Below are 21,207 nucleotides of genomic sequence, written 5' to 3'. Positions count from 1 at the left end.
TCCCTAAAAAATAGTGAATTTTTAAAAAAGCTATTACTGATCATCTTTAGGTATACAAAGACAGCCCAATTTCTGACCCCTCAAAAGCTGAAGACCAAGTTAAAACATTCTTTGAGGATTTGGTACATGTAAGCTTTACTTTGATAATACTTGCTATATTATTGCATATATTCTTTCAACTAACAACTAAAACTGAGAAACTCTAGATGCTCCCTTTATATTAGGTTAGGTTTTTTTCTCTCTCTCTCTTTTTCTTTTGCATTATAAGGGCCTCAGAATGGGTTTTTCTTAATTAAGAGACAAAATGCTGACATGTTTTAGTGTTACTGCACACTGCGATCTCAGTTCTCCTTAGACTTTTCTTTTTTGCCACCTAGTACTCAGAACAGAAGGACAATGTCCACATATATATTTATACATGTTCTCCTTACATAATTTGCCTACCACCTGAGACGAAGAGCTTCCCATAACAACACTTAACAAACTTACCCTTGAGAGCACCTCCTACACGGCTGATTGGAGCTCTTGCTGTCTTCTTCCCTTTGCTTTTTAGTTCAGCCAATGTGCTTCGTTGTGGTTCAGAAGATCCAAAAACTTCCTCCTCCTCTTCTTTCTCAAGTGCCAACAGAGTTTGCCGAGACACTCGAGCTTGGAATTGTCTGAAGTAAGAGAATGGACAATTAACATTTGGTGGGATGAACACTACTCACCAGATTCAAATTTCTTAATTTGTTAAATAAACAAGGGCGAAAAGTGGGATAAGGGAAGAAATATATACAAATAGCCAAAAGAAAGTGTTTAATCTCTCAGGAATAAAGAAAGCCACCTTGAAATCAGAAAAGGTTTTGGCTAGAATGATTTAGCTCCCCCTCTGTATGTCCAAACTTGACCAATTAAAAATACTCTGAAGAGCACGAGTAAGTTGATCTCAGGATCAGATCAGGATGTCTAAGATTAAGATCATAGAATTTATTAAGATGAGACTTTCCCACCAACTTTTTAAACTCACGAAATAGTTGAAAGAGTAAATGAGCACCGATATACCCTTTACCTAGATTCACTAATTGTTAACATCTTGCCACGTCTATTTTTATCGCTGCATGTCTTTCTCTCTCTACATAGAATCCCCACCCTACCCCCTACCCCACCATTTTTCCTGAATCAGATGAAATGAAGTTGCATCCAACAGGACATTTTACTTTAGTAAAGCTGGCAGAAGTTTGAAGTCTAAACTTCCTGTGCTGCTGCCCAAGTTTCAAGCATTATCAAAAGGGTGAAAAAACTGAATAAACTGCGAACGCTGGCCAAGATGGAACAAGCTCATGATAGCTTCTCTCTCTCTCACTGATTAGAATTAAAAATGTTAGACAAAATACAAAAAAGCAACTGAGATCTCTGAAATGTAAACAAAAGCAAGTGGACTGTGGAGAGGAGTCAAACTTGAAGAAACAACCCACACAGGGCTGCTTCCTGGTTTCTTTTTTTTTTCCCCTTCATCTCTTTTCCTCACTTTGAATTGTTACACTGGTGGTGTGGGAAGCTAAAACTCCTAGAGAAACCTCATCTTTCTGGCCAGAGGACTGGGAAAACAGGACTCTGAGGGCCAATGAGTATGGGAGAAACATTGGAGAGGATGAGCTGAAGAAAGGGATCTCCTAATTCTATACATAAATTGGCACAAGCTCTGGACTCACCCCTGAGCTATGCATACACAGGGCAGACCCAAAGCAGCAGAGAAAAGGCTTTGAGAATTGAACTATAGTATAAACCACTGCCCAAGTCCTAGACTAACCCCAGAGCAACAGACACATGGGATAGACCCAAAGGTCTTTGGAAAATTGAACTGACACTGGAACCAATACCCACATAAGATGAAAAAGAAATTATGATATCTGAAGGTTAGTTACCTAGTAAGACAAAAACATCAACATTCTCCAGAGAACATCAACCAACAGGACCTAGAGTCGAATAATTCAGGATAAATGTCCAGGATATCATCCAAAATTAAGTCACACACGAAGAACTGGGAAAATGTGACAGATTCTCAAAGGAAAAAAAAAATCAACAGATACAAACATCAAATGACCCAGGTGTTAGAGTTTTCAGACAGAGATTTTAAAGCAGCTATTATAATGATGCTCCATAAGATAAAGGTAAAAACATTTGAAATGAGTGGAAAGATAGTTCTCAGCAGACACACAGAAAGTATGAAAAAGAATCAAATGGAAATTTTAGACCTGAAAAACACAGTATCCGAAATAAAAAATTTACTGTATATACTCATTATCAGAATGGAGAAGACTGAGAAAAGAGTAAATGAACCTGAAAACAAATAAATAAAAATTGGCCACCCTAAAGAACAGAAAGAATAAAGGTTAAATTTTTTTTTTAATGAACAGAGCTTCAGGGACCTGTGGGACAATATCAGAAAGTCTAACATATGCGTAACTGAAGTCCCAGAAGAAAAGGTATAGACACGTTTTGCTTTTGTTTTTTTTTGTGGTACGCGGGCCTCTCACTGTTGTGACCTCTCCCATTGCGGAGCACAGGCTATGGACGCGCAGGCTCAGCGGCCATGGCTCACGGGCCCAGCCGCTCCGCGGCATGTGGGATCCTCCCGGACCAGGGCACAAACCTGTGTCCCCTGCATCGGCAGGCGGACTCTCAACCACTGCGCCACCAGGGAAGCCCTAGACACATATTTTTAAAATAATGGCTGAAAACTTTTCAAATTTTGTGAAAGGCATGCATTTACAAATTCAAAAAGTGCAGTAATCCCCAAATGGATTAAACATAAAGGTAATCACACCTAGACACATCATGATCAAACTGCTGAAAAGCAATGTTGAAGAAAGAAACCTTAAATATACCCAGAGAAAATCAACACACTACAAAAAATGGGGAAGAACCATTCAAATGACTACAGGTTTCCCATCAGAAGTCATGGAGTCCAGAAGACAGAAACATGTTAAAAGAACTGTTACCCAGAATTCTACATCCAGTGAAAATATCCTTCAGGAATGAAGATGAATAAAGACATTCTCAGATGAAAACAAAACTAAGATAATTTTTAGGCAAAAGACTCACTCTAAATGAATGGCTAAAAAAACCCCTCACTGGGCTGAAAGGAAATGATACCAGAGGAGAACCTGGAATTTCAGGAATAAAGAAAGAACAAAAATGGTAAATATAAAAGATTATTTTTCTCCTAAGTTCTTTAAAATATGTATGGCTGATGAAAGCAAAAATTATAACATTGTCTGATGGGGTTTTCTTCTTTTTTTAAAAAATTTATTTATTTTATTTATTTATTTTTGGCTGTGTTGGGTCTTTGTTGCTGCGCATGGGCTTTCTCTACTTGCAGTGAGCGGGGACTACTCTTCCTTGCGGTGTGCAGGCTTCTCATTGCGGTGGCTTCTCTTGCGGTGGAGCACAGGCTCTAGGTGCGCGGGCTTCAGCAGCTGCGGCACGTGGGCTCAGTAGTTGCGGCTCACGGGCTCTAGAGTGCAGGCTCTACAGAGCAGGCTCAGCAGCTGTGGCTCACAGGCTTAGCTGCTCCGGGGCATGTGGGACCTTCGTGGACCAGGGATCGAACCCGTGTCCCCTGCATTGGCAGGCAGATTCTTAACCACTGCGCCACCATGGAAGTCCCAGATGGGGTTTTTAATGTATGTAAATATAATACATACAACCAGTATATCAAAAAAGTCGGGAAGATAAAGAACCCATATGGTTATAAAGCTTTTATATTTTACTTGAAGTGGTAAAATATTAACTCTAAGGAGACTGTGAAAGGTTAGATATATGTATAATATACCCTAGAGCAACCACTAAAAAAGTAACAGACAAAAAGCCAATAAAATAAATTTAAATGAAATTAAAAAAAAATTCAAATAATCCAAAAGAAGACAGGAGGAAAGGGGCAACAGACGAACAAAAGACAGAGAACAAACTGAAAACAAATAACAGATCTAAATCCCCCAAAATTGATAATTCCATTAAAATGTTCTAAGTATACCACATAAAAGATACTGCAAGAACTGAGAAAAACACAACACCCAACTCTTTAGCGTGTAAGAACCACTTTAAATATAAAGACATTGACAGGTTAAAAGCAAAAGGAGCAACCTGATTAAAAAATGGGCAGAAGACCTTAAAAGGCTTTTTTCCAAAGAGGAAACGCAGATGGCCAGAAGGCACATGAAAAGATGCTTAACATCACTAATCATCAGGGAAATGAAAATCAAAACCACAATGAGGTATCACCTCACACCTGTCAGAATGGCTATCATCAAAAAGAACACAAATCACAAATGTTGGCAAGGATGTGGAGAAAAGGGAACCCTTGTACACTGTTGTAGGAATGTAAATTGCTGCGGCCATTATGGAAAAGAGCTCCATGGAGGTTTCTCAAAAAACTAAAAACAGAACTACCATATGACTCAGCAATTCCAATCCTGGGTATATATCCAAAAAAAACCAAAAACACTAATTTGCAAAGATAAATGCACTCCAGCGTTCAGAATAGTGTTATTTTCAATTGCCAAGATACGGAAGCAACCTAAGTGTCCACCAACAGATGAATGGATAAACAAGATGTGGTATACATATACAGTGGAATACTACTCAGTCATAAAAAAGAATGAAATCTTGTCATTTGCAACAACATGGATGAACTTGGAGGGGATTATGCAAAGTGAAATAAGTCAGAGGCAGAGACAAATACTGTATGATATCACTTATATGTGGCATCTAAGAAATACAACAAACTAGTGAGTAAAATAAAAAAGAAACAGACTCAAAGATATAGAGAACTAGTGGTTACCAGTGGGGAGAGGGAAGGGGGAGGGGCAACATAGGGGTAGGGAATTGGAAGGTACAAACTATTAGGTATAAAATAACCTACAAGGACATATTATACAACACAGGGAATACAGCCAATATTTTATAATAACTATAAATGGAGTATAACCTTTAAAAATTGTGGATCACTATATTGTACGCCTGTAACTTTTACAATACTGTACATCAACTATACTTCAACAAAAAAAAGAACTCCCTTTGTTAAAAAGAAAAAAGTAAAAGGGAATCCACACAAAAACCTGTAATGTGAATGTTTACAGCAGCACTATTTCATAATTGCCAAAAAATAAAAACCTAAATGCCCAATAACTGAAGAATGGATCAACAAAATGTGGTATGTCCATAGAATGACATATTATTCAACAATAAAAAGGAATGAAATACTGATATATGCCACACTATGTTCATCTATGATGAACCCTGAAAACATGCTAAGTGAAAGAAGCCAGTCACAAAAGACCACATAATGTAGGATTCCATTTACATGCAATGTCCAGAAGAGGCAAATGCAGAGAGAGAAAGCAGATTAGTGGTTGCCTGGAACTGGGGTGAGTGGGAATGGGGAGTGACTGCTAATAAGTATGGAATCCATTTTGGGGTGTTAAAAATGTTGTAAAATTAGATTGTGGCAATGGCTGCACAACTCTAAAACTGTTAAAAAAAAAAAAAGTAAAGAAAGGAAAAACATGTACCATGCAAACTAAAGAAAGTTGGACTGCCTATATCAATATCAGATTAAGCTGACTTCAGAACGAGTATGATCAGGGATAAAGATGAACATTATATAATGATAAAGGGATCAATTCTAAATGTGTATAAACCTAACAACAGAACTTCAAAATACATGTAGCAAGACTGATATGAGCTCAAAGAAGAAACATAAATTCACAATAAAAGAGGGAATTCCCTGGTAGTCCAGTGGTTAGGATTCTGCACTCTCATTGGTGAGGGCCCAGGTTCAATCCCTGGTCGGGGAACTAAGATCTCACAAGCCACGCGTCAAGAAAAACGAACAAACAACCAAACAAACAAAACACAATAAAAGAAACTTCGAAATTCCTCTCTCAGTAACTGATAGAGCAAGTAGACAGAAAATCAGCAAGGATACAGAAGACTAGAACAGATTACCAATCAACTTAACCTAAATGACATTTACAGAACATTTTACTCCAAAACAGCAGAAAAGACATATTTTTCAGGTATACACAAAACATTCACCATGATAGACCATATTCTGGGCCATAAAATGAACCTTAATAAATTCAAAAGAATTGAAATCATACAAATTATGTTCTCTGATCATAATGGAATTAAACTAGAAATCAGTTAACAGGGAGATATCTGAAAAATCTCCGAACATGTCCTAATTAAACAATACACTTCTATATAACCCATGGATCAAAAGGAAGACATAAAGAAAATTAAAAAATATTTTGAACTGAATGAAAATGAAAATATAATATTATATCAAAATTTGTGGGATACGGCTAAAGCAGTGCTTAGACAGACATTTTTTATATTAGAAAAGAAAATTCTAGAAATCAGTGCTCTAAGTGTCACCTTAAATTAGAAAAAGAAGGGCAAGTTAAACCCAAAGCAAGCACAGAGAAGGAAATAATAAAGAGCAGAAATTAATAAAATTAAGAGCAGAATATCAATTAAGAGAAAAATCAATGGAACCAAAAGCTGATTCCCTAAAAAGATCAAGAGAAATCAATAAACTTCTACCCAGACTGACAGGAAAAAGAGAAGACCAATATCAGGACTATCAATATGAAAAACAAAAGAAGGGGGGTTACTACATAACCTACAGACATTAAAAGGATAATAAAGGAATACTATGAACAATTCTATGTCCATAAACTCATCACTTGGATGAAATGGACCAATTCCTTGAAAGACAAAAACTACCAAAGCCCACTAAGAGAAATCAAAGATCTAAATAAATGGAGAAATATACCTTGTTCATGCACAATATTCATCAAAATCCCAGGAAGCTGATTCTAGAATTTATACACAGAGTCAAAGGAACTAGAAGACTTAAAAAGAACAGTTAGAAGACTCATATTACCTGATTTCCAGACTTACTATAAAACTTCAGCAATCTAGATAGTGTGATATATACCAATGATAGACACAGAGATCAACAGAACAAAACAGAGTAACAGAGATAAACCTATACAAATATGATCACTTGCTTTTTGACAAAGATGCAAGTAATTCAATGGAGAAAGTCTTTTCAACAAGTGGCACAGGAATAAATGGAGGCTCATATGCAAAATAAAAAAAAAACAGCCTTGATACCTTCTACAAAAATTAACTCAAAATGGATCACAGATTTAAATGTAAAAAGTAAACTATAAAACTTTAGGATAAAAACATAGGCGTGACCTCTGTGACCTTCAGCTAGATGGAATTCTTAGACATACCAAAAGCACGATCCATACAAGAAATAATTGTAAGTTAAACTTCTTCAAAATTAAAAACTTTGGTCTATAAAAAACACTCCCAGACTCAAGCTAGGAGAAAAGACTTACAAATCACTCATCTGACAAAAGGCTTGTATTCAGCATATATAAAGAACTCTTACAACTCAAATGCATTGTGCTAAATGAAAGCAGCCAGAATCAAGACTATATACTGTATGATTCCATTTATATGACATTATGGAAAAGGCAAAACTATGGGGCTGGAGAACACATCAGTGGTTGCTAGAGATTGGGATTGTGAGTAGGTGTTGACAACAAAGGGATAACGTGAGGGAATTCTATGGAGTGATGAAATTATTCTATATCTTGATTATGGTAATGGTTACATGTCTCTACTCACTTGTGAAAATGTATAGAACTGTACACCAGAGTACATTTTACAGAATGTTAAATGGAAAATATTTAAATATGTCTTTTAAAAAACTGAATAGTAATGAAGTTAACTTGCCAATCCATAGAGAGCACTTTATTCAGATGCAAAACGACTGTTATTAGTTTTAACCAGTTAAGACAAGCTCCAGAGAAGCAGTTTACCGGTGCTGGGACTGCAGTCTTTCCAGTGGTTCAGCCTTCTGTTGAATCCCTTCCTGAAATATCACATCTGCTCTCTTAAAGTTTTCTCTAGCTTCATATTCTTCAGCCCATGAGATATAGAATTGAGCAAGTGAAATGCCAATTCCTTGGTTATGTAAATAACTGTACATATCCAAAGGTTCATTGCATAAATGCCCCTGTAACAAATGAAAAGCATTAGCAGTTAACCAATTTCTCTTCACTTACTGAGTGTCTGTTATGTGCCAAACAATCACTGGAGATACTATATGTAGTTTCTGCACTGAAAAAAATATATCTATTATAATACAATGTTATAAGGAATATATTGGGAGGACCTAAAACATAGACAAAAGAGATTAATTTGTAAGAAAAAGAGATAGGGAGGAAAGACTTTAAGAAGGTATGACATTTGAGTGTGGCACTTAAGGAAGAATAGACTTACATAAGGTAGACAATGGAAAACGAAGGGCATTCTAGGCAGAGAAAATAGCATAAGCAAAGACACTGAAGACTAGAAATTTGTAGGGGTGTAGGCAAGACAGGAGTTTGGGAAAAAAAGGTCTGAACAGTCTTGAAAGTCAAGCTAATCAATTTTAAATATACTTGATAGTCAATGTTATATGTGTTGGGGTAGGAGAGCTATAAGCAAAGAAATGACATGGTCAAATCTATATTTTAGAAGGGACCTTATAAGACCAGTTACAATGTAGATAATTCTAGTAGCAAGAAGGGGAGGAGAGAGGGATCACTAAAAATCCCACACCACTAACAGTTTTATGTATTTTCTTCAGTCTTTGTTTTTCCCTTAGGGAAAAAAAGGAACATGTATCACTTTACCCAGGATAAAAGGATTTTTGTCATTTTACAGTTTTAATCATAATTAAATGTTTTTATTCCATTTGATAGTGCATCATTCATTTTTCCATGTGGCTACTTACTCTTCATTATTATTTTTAAATGGGTGAAAAATGTTCCATCTAGTAGATCTCCCATCATTTAATTATTCTCCTATTTTTTTGATAAACCACTTCTAATTTTGCCTAATATAAATAATTGTATAATAAATATCCTTAAGCATACTGCCTTTCACAATTTACATTATTCCCTTAAATTCCTATAAGTAGAACTATGTTAAAAAGTAAATTGCTTTCTAAGACGGTTTTACAAATTTAAAATGTTAGCAGTTATTCCCAAATGTAATTTCACAGATAATACTTATTTTTAAAAGTTTCTCCTTTCATATAGAAAGTAGCATTTTAGTGTTCTAGTTAGGAGTTCTTTTACTACTGCGGAGGATAACATTTTCTCCTGTTCATTTACCATCTGTCTTCCTCAAAAAAGTAAACTCCACGAAGGCAGAAAACATTGCTATCTACTATATTCAGGTCCCTACCCAGGGTCTGGTAGAAAAAGCCTGAAAAAATGAAATGCTCCATTTATATCTTTGACAAAAACAATTAGTATTTTATACTTTAATTTTGCAGTAATTTAGTAAATGCAGTTTTTCTGCTTATCCGAATTAGAGATGTTTTCCCATATGTGATGGTGTTTCAAGCAAAGTTATAATTCTCAATGCGTTATCAGTATAAGATCCAGTCCTCGATATCTATTACTACATAAATAAAGCTTAAAATTGACTGCACTTCGTTAACGGCTTTCTGAATAGCTGTGGTACAGCATGGGATAGCCAATACATATCAGGTTATTCCAGACTGCTGAATGAGATCACTTAAGAAATAACATAAATATCAATAAAAGGATAAGATGGTGAGATTAATAGATTCAAAAGTTAAACATACCTTTTTGGTAACCTTAAAAAGCCAAATTAAAACAATTTTACACTTTTAACTAAAAATACTGGATATTTTCTAAGAACAAATATTTCCTTAGCTAGATTGTAGTTATCCTTTATAAAAATAACTGGGGCTTTCCTGGTGGCCAATGAAGGAGACACGGGTTCGAGCCCTGGTCCGGGAAGATCCCACATGCCGCAGAGCAACTAAGCCCGTGTGCCACAACTACTGAGCCTGCGTGCCACAACTACTGAAGCCCACGCACCTAGAGCCCGTGCTCCACAGCAAGAGAAGCCATCACAATGAGAAGCCAGAGCGCTGCAACGAAGAGTAGCCCTCGCTGGCCGCAAGTAGAGAAAGCCGGCGTGCAGCAACGAAGACCCAACACAGCCAAAAATAAAAATAAATAAAATAAAATAAATTTAAAAAAAAACAGAAAAAACCTCTGACTGCAGAAATCTTTCTGCAAATCAAAAGAGTAGTGTGAGAAACCCACCTTTACTCCTCTTGACTAAGAAAGACAGCAAAATAGTTTCATATGGACCTTATTTTCCAGGTGCAAAGTTTAAATTACTGCTGATCACTCTAGAGCTGATAATTTGAATTTGACGGTTATCTAGACCAGTCCTTCTCAGATTACCTGTGGTGAAGGAGACAGGTGTGTGTGTGTGTGTGTGTGTGTGTGTGTGTGTGTGTGTGTGTGTGTGTGTGTGTTTAAAAGTTTCCATTCCATTGCTGATTTTTTTTTCCATTGCATTCATCTATTGGTGTATCATAAATTACCACAAATTTAGTAGCATAAAACAATTCAAGTTTACTGTCTTACAGTTTTTTGAGTCAGGATCAGTTGGGTTCCCCGTTCAAGGTTTCACCACATTGAAATCAAGGTACCGACTGATATTTTTTAAAAATACAATAAAAAGAGAAGTTACCAGAAAAATGAGGATGTGCTTAGATGTTGTGCCAATGCTAAACTGTTAACAAAATTTCTAAATGCTTACTCTCAATTTTTGTACTTATCTTGAACAGTCTACAGACCATTCTTTCAGGAGTACTGGTTTAGACTATGTCTTTTACTCTACGATAATCACTGCTTTTCAGTCCAAGCACCAGGTTAGCACAAGTGAACAGAGAAATTATTCCAATTGTTACTTTTAATAGCTCCAACTAAATATAGTCACAGAAACCTGGGATTAAAAGTCACGTTAGAGGTTTATTTAGTTCAACCTTCTAATAAATCACACATAAGAATATTATATAGAATAGAATGAAGAACAAAATCCATTAGTATACCACCAGAAACCACAGTCTCCATACTAACAAATCTGTTTAGAATTCTTTGTGTGCCATCCTTTGTTATAAATTCCAACTACTATCCCTAAGGTAATTTCACCAACTTGTATAAGGATGCCAAGATATGTCAAATGTCCTGCAGAAATCAAGATAATGATATCTTCAGGATTCACCTAACTTCCTGTATTAGTAACTATTTGAAGTTTAAGTTAAGTCCTCCCCAAGAGATATATTTTAGCCAGAAATCTTATTAATTTCCAGTGTTAGTATTTTATCATATTACAATGGTTGTAAATATTCTGTTATTTAGAATTATCTAATTACTTATTTTTAATAAATTTTTAAAAATGTATTTTTAATTTTTAAATATATTTTACTTAAAATTTTTAGTAAAAATTATTAGATATCCAATATCTAATTCTATCATCTAAAATTCTATTCTAAATATTTATCACTTGCTTTTTTTCTAATCTCTTTTAGGATAAAAGCAATGAAATTAATGTCTAAGAAACCCTGGCCATAATTTTTACAGACATTTTCATAAAAAAATCCTCAAGAGTGTTCTTAAAAGAACTACATGTCAAGTAAGATAGTACAAAGTGGTCAGGTCAATATTTTTAATTGTAGCAACATACTAGGTGAAAGAAACCCAAAGACAGATGAAAAATAAACATCACTTTTTTTTTATGGTGAAGATTCAAAAGCTGGGAGAAAGGGATACCGGAATCACCTACAAAAGCTTTTCCCCAAACAATTGTACTACTGCCATGTGTTGGCTCCTACACATCCTCCCCCAGTACAGTTGCATGGCCCAATGATGTTTAAAATCAATAAATAACCCACTCCTACAGAGAAATAAGACAGGCCTTATGATCACTTTTAAAGGGATAAAAAAACCTTATAGTAAAATCCACCTCTAAAGTAGAAACAATTTAACAAATATTGAATATTTATTAAATGTTTAGTATCTACTGAACAGCTCAGTTTTTTGGTGTACAAGATACCTCTAGAGAAAATCTCTTGGTTTAATATTTTAAACTCAGATGGCACTTGAGAAAGACTTACCAGCTTAAGCCAGAGACTAAGAAATCGAGGATCATTATAATATCGTTTTTCTCCTTGTAGTGCTTCTACAGCTCTTTCTAATAATGTTGACATATTACTCTCCTTCCCGCCCTGAGGATAGTTCTGCTCTGTCCAGTTAATATACCTGAATGAGAAGAGAGGAAAAGAATATTTTTCAAGTTTAACATTATCTTGCTCCAAGACCCATTCTGGACTTTTTAAAGCAGAAATATCTAATATACTGATATATTTACCAGTATATTTAGAGGTCCTCAATGACATGCCCTAAGCCTGTATACCTCAAACTTTTCCAAATATTGCTAACATATACCTGTGGGAAATAATGGGGATGGTGATAGACAGGTATAGCTCACAGTCACACCTCAGGAAGATACACTATGATTATTTTGCTTATCTGTGTCTGCAAAACATCCAGTTTGAGATGCATGGCCATAAGGACTCACCTGTTAAGTTTCTATGGTCCTTGTTAAATAAAAAGACTCACCTATCCCAAACATCCAGAGGGTCATTTCCAGCATAAAATCGAATTTCAGATTCAAATTCCCTGAAATTTAAACAGAAAATGTGAGCATAAGCAATAGTGATAAAAGCCAAATGAACAAGTATCACCTTCATTTTTATTCATTATTAAGTGTTTAATATCAACCTATATAACTGCACTGGAGTTTGAGGGCTTATTAAACAGAAAGAAAAAGAATAGAAACAATCAGGATTCTGCCTGATAATATAACAGAAGAAATAAAATATACAGAAATTAGAGAAATTCCAAGACAACATATAGAAAAGAAGTATTACATAGCAGTTTAAATCTCTGGAACAAGACTCCCTAGGTTCCAATGCAGCTCCAGTAATCACTAGCTGAGTAACATTAGAAAAGCTATTTAAACTGTTTTCAGTTTCCTCATCTATAAAATGGGGATAATAATACTATCTATCTTATTAGGTTGACTAGTCTTAAGTGTAGTGTTTAGACATAGTAAGTACTCAATAAATGACAGCTATTATTTTATATGTATCTGATAGCACTGAAAAAAAACTAAACACACACACATACAGATATATATAGAAATAAGAATCTTAAAGAAAAATTCCATGGGTAACATTAGTCAGAGAAGAATTAAACCACATATAAATTGGAGGAATGCTTCAGAGAAAGTGTGAAATATGACTTTGTAAAGAGCTGGGAAAGCAGAGGGCTAAGACTAAGTTAAGACTGACCAGTTAGAATAGAGGGGAAGTATTGGGTAATAAACCACAATTTAGATAAATGCTTAATCAATAAAAACTGTATAAGGGGCTTCCCTGGTGGCACAGTGGTTGAGGGTCTGCCTGCCGATGCAGGGGACTCGGGTTCGTGCCCCGATCCGGGAGGATCCCACATGCTGCGGAGCGGTTGGGCCCGCAAGCCATGGCCGCTGAGCCTGCACGTCCGGGGCAAAAAAAAAAAAAAAAGAAAAAAAAAACTGTATAACGGGTTATGTTTGACATAAAGAATAGTCCCTGACACAAAGGAATTTATGCCCTAATAAGAAAGACAATACATAAATGAAAAATTAATAATACAGAGCAGTATATTACAATTGCCAAGAATGGATAGTAAAGGCTTTATGAAGTCAAAAGGAGGTATCATAGAAGCAATCTTAGAAGGTGGGACTCTGAAGGAACCACAAGATTTGAAAGAAAAAGGGAATTTTCCAAGAGAGAGGGAAATCAGTATTGAATAAAATTGTCAAAAGGGGACAGTTAACCCAGAGGGAATTAAGCTATAACATAAAGTCAGTATTGGGAATAAATGGAGGTATCTGGAGAGGTAAGAAGGGAATGCTTTAAATGTAAATTTAAAGAGTTTGGATTCTACCTGTTCAAGCCACTAGTGGTTCTTCAATTGGAGAGTATCTTGAATATGGTAAGTAAAGATTTCAAAAAGACTAATCAGGTAACACTGAGACAGGCTGGGACCTGGGACCCTTTGCCGCAGTGCTGGCACCTGGACAAAAGTCTCCTTGTGCAACAGAATACAAAGAAACTATAAGGGACTAAAAATAACTGTGTACATTTGCAGTTGGGGCAAATTATGAACAATAAGATCCAAAAAGACCCAAAACCCACCACTTCTGAGGTTTCAGGAACAAAAGCAGAGTACTGCTAATGATCCCTGCACACAGCACCACCAAGGGGGTGGGCAGATCACCCAAGTCACCCCTCTGGCCCAACCCTTGGACCCACTCCTATCCTCACCCCATTTAAGAAACCAGCTCGCCCCAGCTCAGGGGAACCTGTTATTTGCTCCCTGCAGCACGAGTCCCAATAAAGCCTTGCCTGAATTTCTGGTCTGGCCCCTTATCAATTTCTATTGATTAAAGAGTCCAAGAACCCTGGGTGGTAACAACACTATCAGAAAAGGAAAAATTAGAAAAGTGTACACAATTATGTAGCTAAGGTGACACAATTATGTACACTACTGATAAAAATCAGCAATCTTGGGCTTCCCTGGTGGCGCAGAGGTTGAGAGTCCGCCTGCCAATGCAGGGGACGCGGGTTCGTGCACCAGTCCGGGAAGATCCCACATGCCGCGGAGCGGCTGGGCCCGTGAGCCATGGCCGCTGAGCCTGCGGGTCCGGAGCCTGTGCTCCACAGCAGGAGACGCCACAGCAGTGAGAGGCCCGCGTACCACCAAAAAAAAAAAAAAAAAAATCAGCAATCTTCCAAATTTATCTATGGATTCAATGCAATCTAACCCAAATCCCAGCAGTCTCTTTTCTAGAAACTGACAAGATGATTTTAAAATTTCGGAAGGCAAAGGACCAAGAATAGCCAAAACAATTTTGAAAAAGAACAACAAGAGTTGGAGAACTCACGCTACCTGATTCTAGTCTTTACTATATAAAGCTAATCAAGACAATATATAATTGGTGAAAAGAAAGACAATTAGATCAACGGAACAGAATAGAGAGCTCAGAAATGATCCACACATATACAGTCAAACGCTTTTTGACAAGAGCCCCGAAGCAATTCAATGGGGAAAGAAAAAAATAATCTCTTCAACAAATGGAGGCAGAACAACTAGATATTCACGTGGGGGTGGGGGTGGGGGTGGATGCAGAAGACCTTTTACTCCAACCTCACACCATACTCAAGGATAAATTTAAACATAAAAGCTAAAACAATAAAGTTAGAAGAAATCACAGGAGAATATCTTTGCACCTTTGGGGCAGGAAAAGATTTCCTAGAGAAGATACAAAACGCACTAAAAGAAAGAACTAATTAATTAAACTTCATCAAAATTAAAAACTTCTGGACTTCCCTGGTGGCACAGTGGTTAAGAATCCACCTGCCAATGCAGGGGACACGAGTACGAGCTCTGCTCTGGGAAGATTCCACTTGCTGCGGAGCAACAAAGCCCCTGCGCCACAACTACTGAGCCTGTGCTCTAGAGCTCGCAAGCCACAACTACTGAGCCCGCGCGCCTAGAGCCCGTGCTCCGCAACAAGAGAGGCCACTGCAATGAGAAGCCCACGCATCTCAACGAAGAGTAGTCCCTGCTCTCCGCAACTAGAGAAAGTCTGCGTGCAGCAACAAAGACCAAATGCAGCCCAAAAAAAAAAAAAATTAAAAACTTCTGCTTGTCATATGTTACTGACACAAAAACAGAAATATAGATCAATGGAACAGGATAGAAAGCCCAGAGATAAACCCACGCACCTATGGTCAACTAATCTATGACAAAGGAAGCACAATGGGGAAAAGAATATACAATGGGGAAAAGACAGTCTCTTCAATAAGTGGTGCTGGGAAAAGTGGACAGCTACAGGTAAAAGAATGAAATTAGAATACTCCCTAACACCATACACAAAAATAAACTCAAAATGGATTAGAGACCTAAATGTAAGACTGGACACTATAAAACTCTTAGAGGAAAACATAGGAAGAACACTCTTTTGACATAAATCACAGCAAGATCTTTTTTGATCCACCTCCTAGAGTAATGGAAATAAAAACAAAAATAAACAAAGGGGACCTAATGAAACTTAAAAGCTTTTGCAAAGCAAAGGAAACTACAAACAAGATGAAAAGACAACCCTCAGAATGGGAAAAAATATTTGCAAACGAATCAACGGACAAAGGATTAATCCCCAAAATATATAAACAGCTCATGCCGCTCAATATTAAAAAAACAAACAACCCAATCCAAAAATGGGCAGAAGACCTAAATAGACATTTCTCCAAAGAAGATATACAGATGGCCAAGAAGCACATGAAAAGCTGCTCAACATCACTAATTATTAGAGAAATGCAGATCAAAACTACAATGAGGTATCACCTCACACCAGTCAGAATGGGCATCATCAGAAAATCTACAAACAGTAAATGCTAGAGAGGGTGTGGAGAAAAGGGAACCCTCCTGCACTGTTGGTAGGAATGTAAATTGATCCAGCCACTATGGAGAACAGTATGAAGGTTCCTTAAAAAACTAAAAATAGAACTACCATATGACCCAGCAATCCCACTACTGGGCATATACTCAGAGAAAACCATAATTCAAAAAGACACATGCACCCCAATGTTCATTGCAGCACTATTTACAATAGTCAGGTCATGATAGCAACCTAAATGCCCATCAACAGACGAATGGATAAAGAAGATGTGGTACATATATACAATGGAATATTACTCAGCCATAAAAAGGAACAAAATTGGGTCATTTGTAGAGGCGTGGATGGATCTAGACACTGTCATACAGAGTGAAGTAAGTCAGAAAGAGAAAAACAAATATCGTATATTAACACATATATGTGGAACCTAGTAAAATGGTACAGATGAATCGGTTTGCAAGGCAGAAATAGAGACACAGGTGTAGAGAACAAACGTATGGACACCAAAGGGGAAAGTGGTGGTGGGGATGGTGGGATGAGATTGGGATGGACATATATACACTAATATGTATGAAATGGATAACTAATAAGAACCTGCTGTATAAATAAAATTCAAAAATAAAACAAAAACAAAAAACTTTTGCTTGTCAAAAAATACCACCAAGAAAATAAGATAGCCATGGACTGGGAGAAAATATTTGTAACACATATATTAGATAAGGGATTTGTATACAGACTATATAAAGAACTCCTGCAATCCAATTTTAAAACTAGGCCAAATATCTAAACAAATGCACCACAAAAGAAGATATATAAAAGGCCAACAAGCAAGTGAAAAAGTGCTCACCATCATTAGTCACCTGGGAGATAGGAAGCAAAACCATAATGAGATACTATTATACACCCACCAGAATGGTTAAAATGAAAATAAATTACCCCATCAAATATGGGAGTGGATTTGGAGCAAATAAATTCTCATACATGGCTGATAGGAGTGTAAAATGTTACAACCTCCTTGGAAAACCAGCAGTGTCTTAAAAAATTAAACATACATTTATTCTATGACCTAGCAATTCTATTCTGAGAGAAATGAAAATCTATGTCCACAGAAAGCCTTATGCAAGAATGCCCATAGCAGCTTTATTCATAAAGCACATAATTGGAAAGAATCTACTTGTCCATCAACTGAATGGATAAACAAATGGAATACTACTCAGTAATAAAAAGGAAAAATCTACTGAGACATGCAACATGAAAAAGGCTAAAAAACATACTGAAAGAACTGTAGGATTCCATTTATATAAAATTCTAGAATAAACAAAATAACCTATGGTGATAGAAATCTAATCACTGGTTGCTTCATGAGGGAGAGGAAGATTGATTGGGAAGGGGCATGAGAGAACTTTCTGAGGTAATAAAAATGTTCTGTGTCTTGAAATGTCTTAAAACTAACTAAAAATCTGAGCATTTCACTGCATGTAAATTATACTTTAAAAATAAAAATCACATGGGCTTCCCTGGTGGCGCAGTGGTTGGGAGTCCGCCTGCCGATGCAGGGGACACGGGTTCGTGCCCTGGTCCAGGAAGATCTCACATGCCGCGGAGCAGCTGCGCAGCGTGAGCCATAGCCGCTGAGCCTGTGCGTCCGGAGCCTGTGCTCCACAACGGGAGAGGCCACAACAGTGAGAGGCCCGCGTACCGCAAAAAATAAATAAATAAATAAAAATTTAAAACCACAAATCCTTAGTAATTGACTAAATAAAATTAGAGTGAGAGGGCAGTGATGTAAGATCATTCAGATGAGTTTTGGTACCATTAATCAAAATGGAGTAGAAAAAGATAGGTCATTTATGAGAGAAAAGATTCAGTATTTAATATATTAGTGAAACATTTATCTAATTATATGTTATAGGTAGATAAAAAGACATTTATCGATAGAAGGCAAGTAAGAGATGTAAATAGTAGTTAAACAATCCTGGAAAATTTGAATATGGAATGAGAACGGAGGACAAAGAACAGAGACTTAGATAAAATGCAGTAGGAAGCCAACAAGAAAAAAGGAAGAGTTAGTGACGTGGAAAAACTAGCACAACGTCACAGAACCAAGAAGCTTTAAGAATAGAACACCATCTGCGAAACAAAGCCATAAAATTCAATGCTTTTAAAGATCCAAAGAGATGAACAAGGATATTCATCACATTCTATCAAAGTTATGATAATTTGGGGACTTCCCTGGCCATCCTGTGGTTAAGACTCCGCGCTTATACTGCAGGGGTTGTGGGGTGGATCCCTGGTCGGGGAACTAACATACTGCATGCCATGTGGCACGTCCAAAAAATTAATAAAATAAATAAAGTATGTATAAAAAATGATAATTTGCTTATAATATCAGAATTTTGTCACGAGACTGAAGGTAGAAACTGATACTTTACTTTTTTGAAAAAAGTATATTTATCAAAACATTTGTCAGAGGAGAGCAAGTTCCATAGGTCCATTTGAATAATGTAGTGGTATTTTTTAGCTTTTCATTTTCCTGAGTTTGTTAAATTCAGTTTCTCTGAGGTTTACATTTTCTTTGGAGACCACTATTTCTTTCTGGCACATTCTCGAAAATACTTTCCTAGAAAGTTAATAATTGAGTACACATAAAAGATAGCAGATTCACTCTCTCTCAGTATTCAGAATCCAAAGAAGCAATTTCATTAACTGATTACTCTCAGAGTTCATTCTGTTTAGGGATCCAGAATGACATAATACTTTTGTGAAATACTGTAAAATGATACTTGCTTTACTTATCAGTTCCCCCTGTTTGAGAAATATTTCTATTGATACAAGAGTTTGGCTGCTCCACAATGAAATGAAATCCCATAGCTCTTGTTCTTAAGTGCACTTGAGGAGATCTTTAGATAGCTGTTGTGTGATGAGAAAGCAGGAGAGGAACAGAGTCTCATCCTACCAGCTTTTGAAGAGTAGTTTAGTACTCCTCATGCCATACTGCACGGGTCCACACCCACATTACCTACCAAACTGGGGATAAATGATGACAGGTTGAGCCCCAACCATTCTACATACCGTTTCTGTTGCTGAAGAGTAGTGTTACAGGCAGATTCTTGCTGTGCCAGTGCTCCCTGAAGTGTGGACATGATCCGCCCCTGCCTTAAAGGTTGGACATTTTCTTTACTCAGCTCCCATTCATCTCCCTCCAAGGACATGACTTCACTGCGAAGAGGGAAACAAAAGTAAATCTCATACCAACACTGAGTTATTATAACACTAGATTATTGTAAATGTTTTCAGAAAAGTGATCATGATCTGTGGGTTGAATATAGTGGGTTGGCACATTAGTAGTGTTATTATACTCCTAAGCTTTTGAGCCTTTCTGTGACCTGGTTTCCAAGTTTACGGCTGTACTATTGCCTAATGGAAGAGAGAACATGGCTAGGGTATTGTGAACAATATTATAAGAAGAAAGTTTATGGCAGGAAGAAAAAAAGGGAAAAAAGTATTATAAATTTGGCAAAGTAGACAAAAAGCAGTTCGATGCCTACAACTGAATGCATCATCTAGTTTAATTTAAAATTAGCAACGTGTTTATCAGACTAACACCCCATGTTTCAACTGATGACTTAAAACTGAAGTTTATGTATACGGGTAGCCAAGAGCAGAAGCAGACAAAAATACAGTTTACTGGTCACAAATGGCTACCCCAATTCTACCAATTCTATGGGGGGAATCCCCAAAAGGTTTTTGGAGGTAATCACTACAAAGGGTATGTACTCTGAACTTCAGAGCTCTGCAATGGTCAAAGAGAAGCTTACTTCTGGCTGAGAGACACTATTTCTGGGTTTAAAACAGATAGGCACTATTCTTCAAAACAAAGTGAAAGTTATGTGAGACCTCAGTCTAGATGAGAGCTGAAAACTTCCTTCAAGAAAGTAAACTGTAAGTGATTAATAATAATTTAGGTTGTAACTACTCATATCTTTTTAACTATTTTGTGTGAATCCTGTAAATGTAAGGGCCATGTCATTTATTTTTATTTTCTCATGCTCTAATATAGGATCTAACACTAGTTAGCACTGAATAAATATTTCCTAAGTTCATCTAAATTTCTTCTCCTGCTTTTAAAATAGCAATTAAACTATTTCTATTTTTTTTTTTTTTTTGTGGTATGCGGGCCTCTCACTGCTGTGGCTTCTCCCGTTGCGGAGCACAGGCTCCGGATGTGCAGGCTCAGCGGCCACGGCTCACGGGCCCAGCCACTCCGCAGCATGTGGGATCTTCCCGGACCGGGGCACGAACCCGTGTCCCCTGCATCGGCAGGCAGACTCTCAACCACTGCACCACCAGGGAAGCCCATTATCTCTATTAAATAGTATCCAAAACTGAGCTGGATTGCTTCCTCCATCCCTCCTCCTCCTCCTCTTGCCTCCTCAAAGACCTGGTCCTTCCCTCATCTCAAATAAACGGCAATTTCATTTTTCCAGTTGCTCAAGTCAAAATTCTTAATGCTAACCTTGACACTCCACTCACCCACCACCCACCCCGCCAGTCACTCAGCGAGTCCTGTAGGTTCTACCTTCAAAACATATCCAGAAATTAACCTCTTCTCACCATCTCCACTGTCTCCAGCCTGGCTCAGGCCACCATCTTCTCTTGCCTGGAATATTTCAATAACCTCTAAACCGGTCTCCCTGCTTCCACCCTTTTCTACCTTTAGTCTTTCCAATACTGCAGCCAAAGTGATCCCATTTA

At 37.0% G+C, this 21,207-nt stretch overlaps 1 protein-coding gene across 1 annotated transcript in view; it reads right to left on the bottom strand.

The window, feature by feature from the left end:
* Positions 1-21,207, bottom strand: part of BUB1B (BUB1 mitotic checkpoint serine/threonine kinase B) — a 57,760-nt gene that overhangs the window by 35,335 nt on the left and 1,218 nt on the right. The window contains exons 2-6 of the mRNA XM_060003548.1: positions 19,525-19,671; positions 12,564-12,623; positions 12,059-12,203; positions 7,887-8,083; positions 490-659 (exon numbers count right to left, since the gene is read on the bottom strand). Coding sequence (XP_059859531.1) covers positions 490-659; positions 7,887-8,083; positions 12,059-12,203; positions 12,564-12,623; positions 19,525-19,671 — 719 coding nt within the window. The remainder of the gene's footprint in view (positions 1-489; positions 660-7,886; positions 8,084-12,058; positions 12,204-12,563; positions 12,624-19,524; positions 19,672-21,207) is intronic.

This window comes from Delphinus delphis, chromosome 2, assembly GCF_949987515.2.
Source record: "Delphinus delphis chromosome 2, mDelDel1.2, whole genome shotgun sequence".
Lineage (NCBI taxonomy): Eukaryota > Metazoa > Chordata > Mammalia > Artiodactyla > Delphinidae > Delphinus > Delphinus delphis.
The sequence above is the reverse complement of the archived record's forward strand: the minus strand, read 5'-3'. Positions and strand labels throughout refer to the sequence as shown.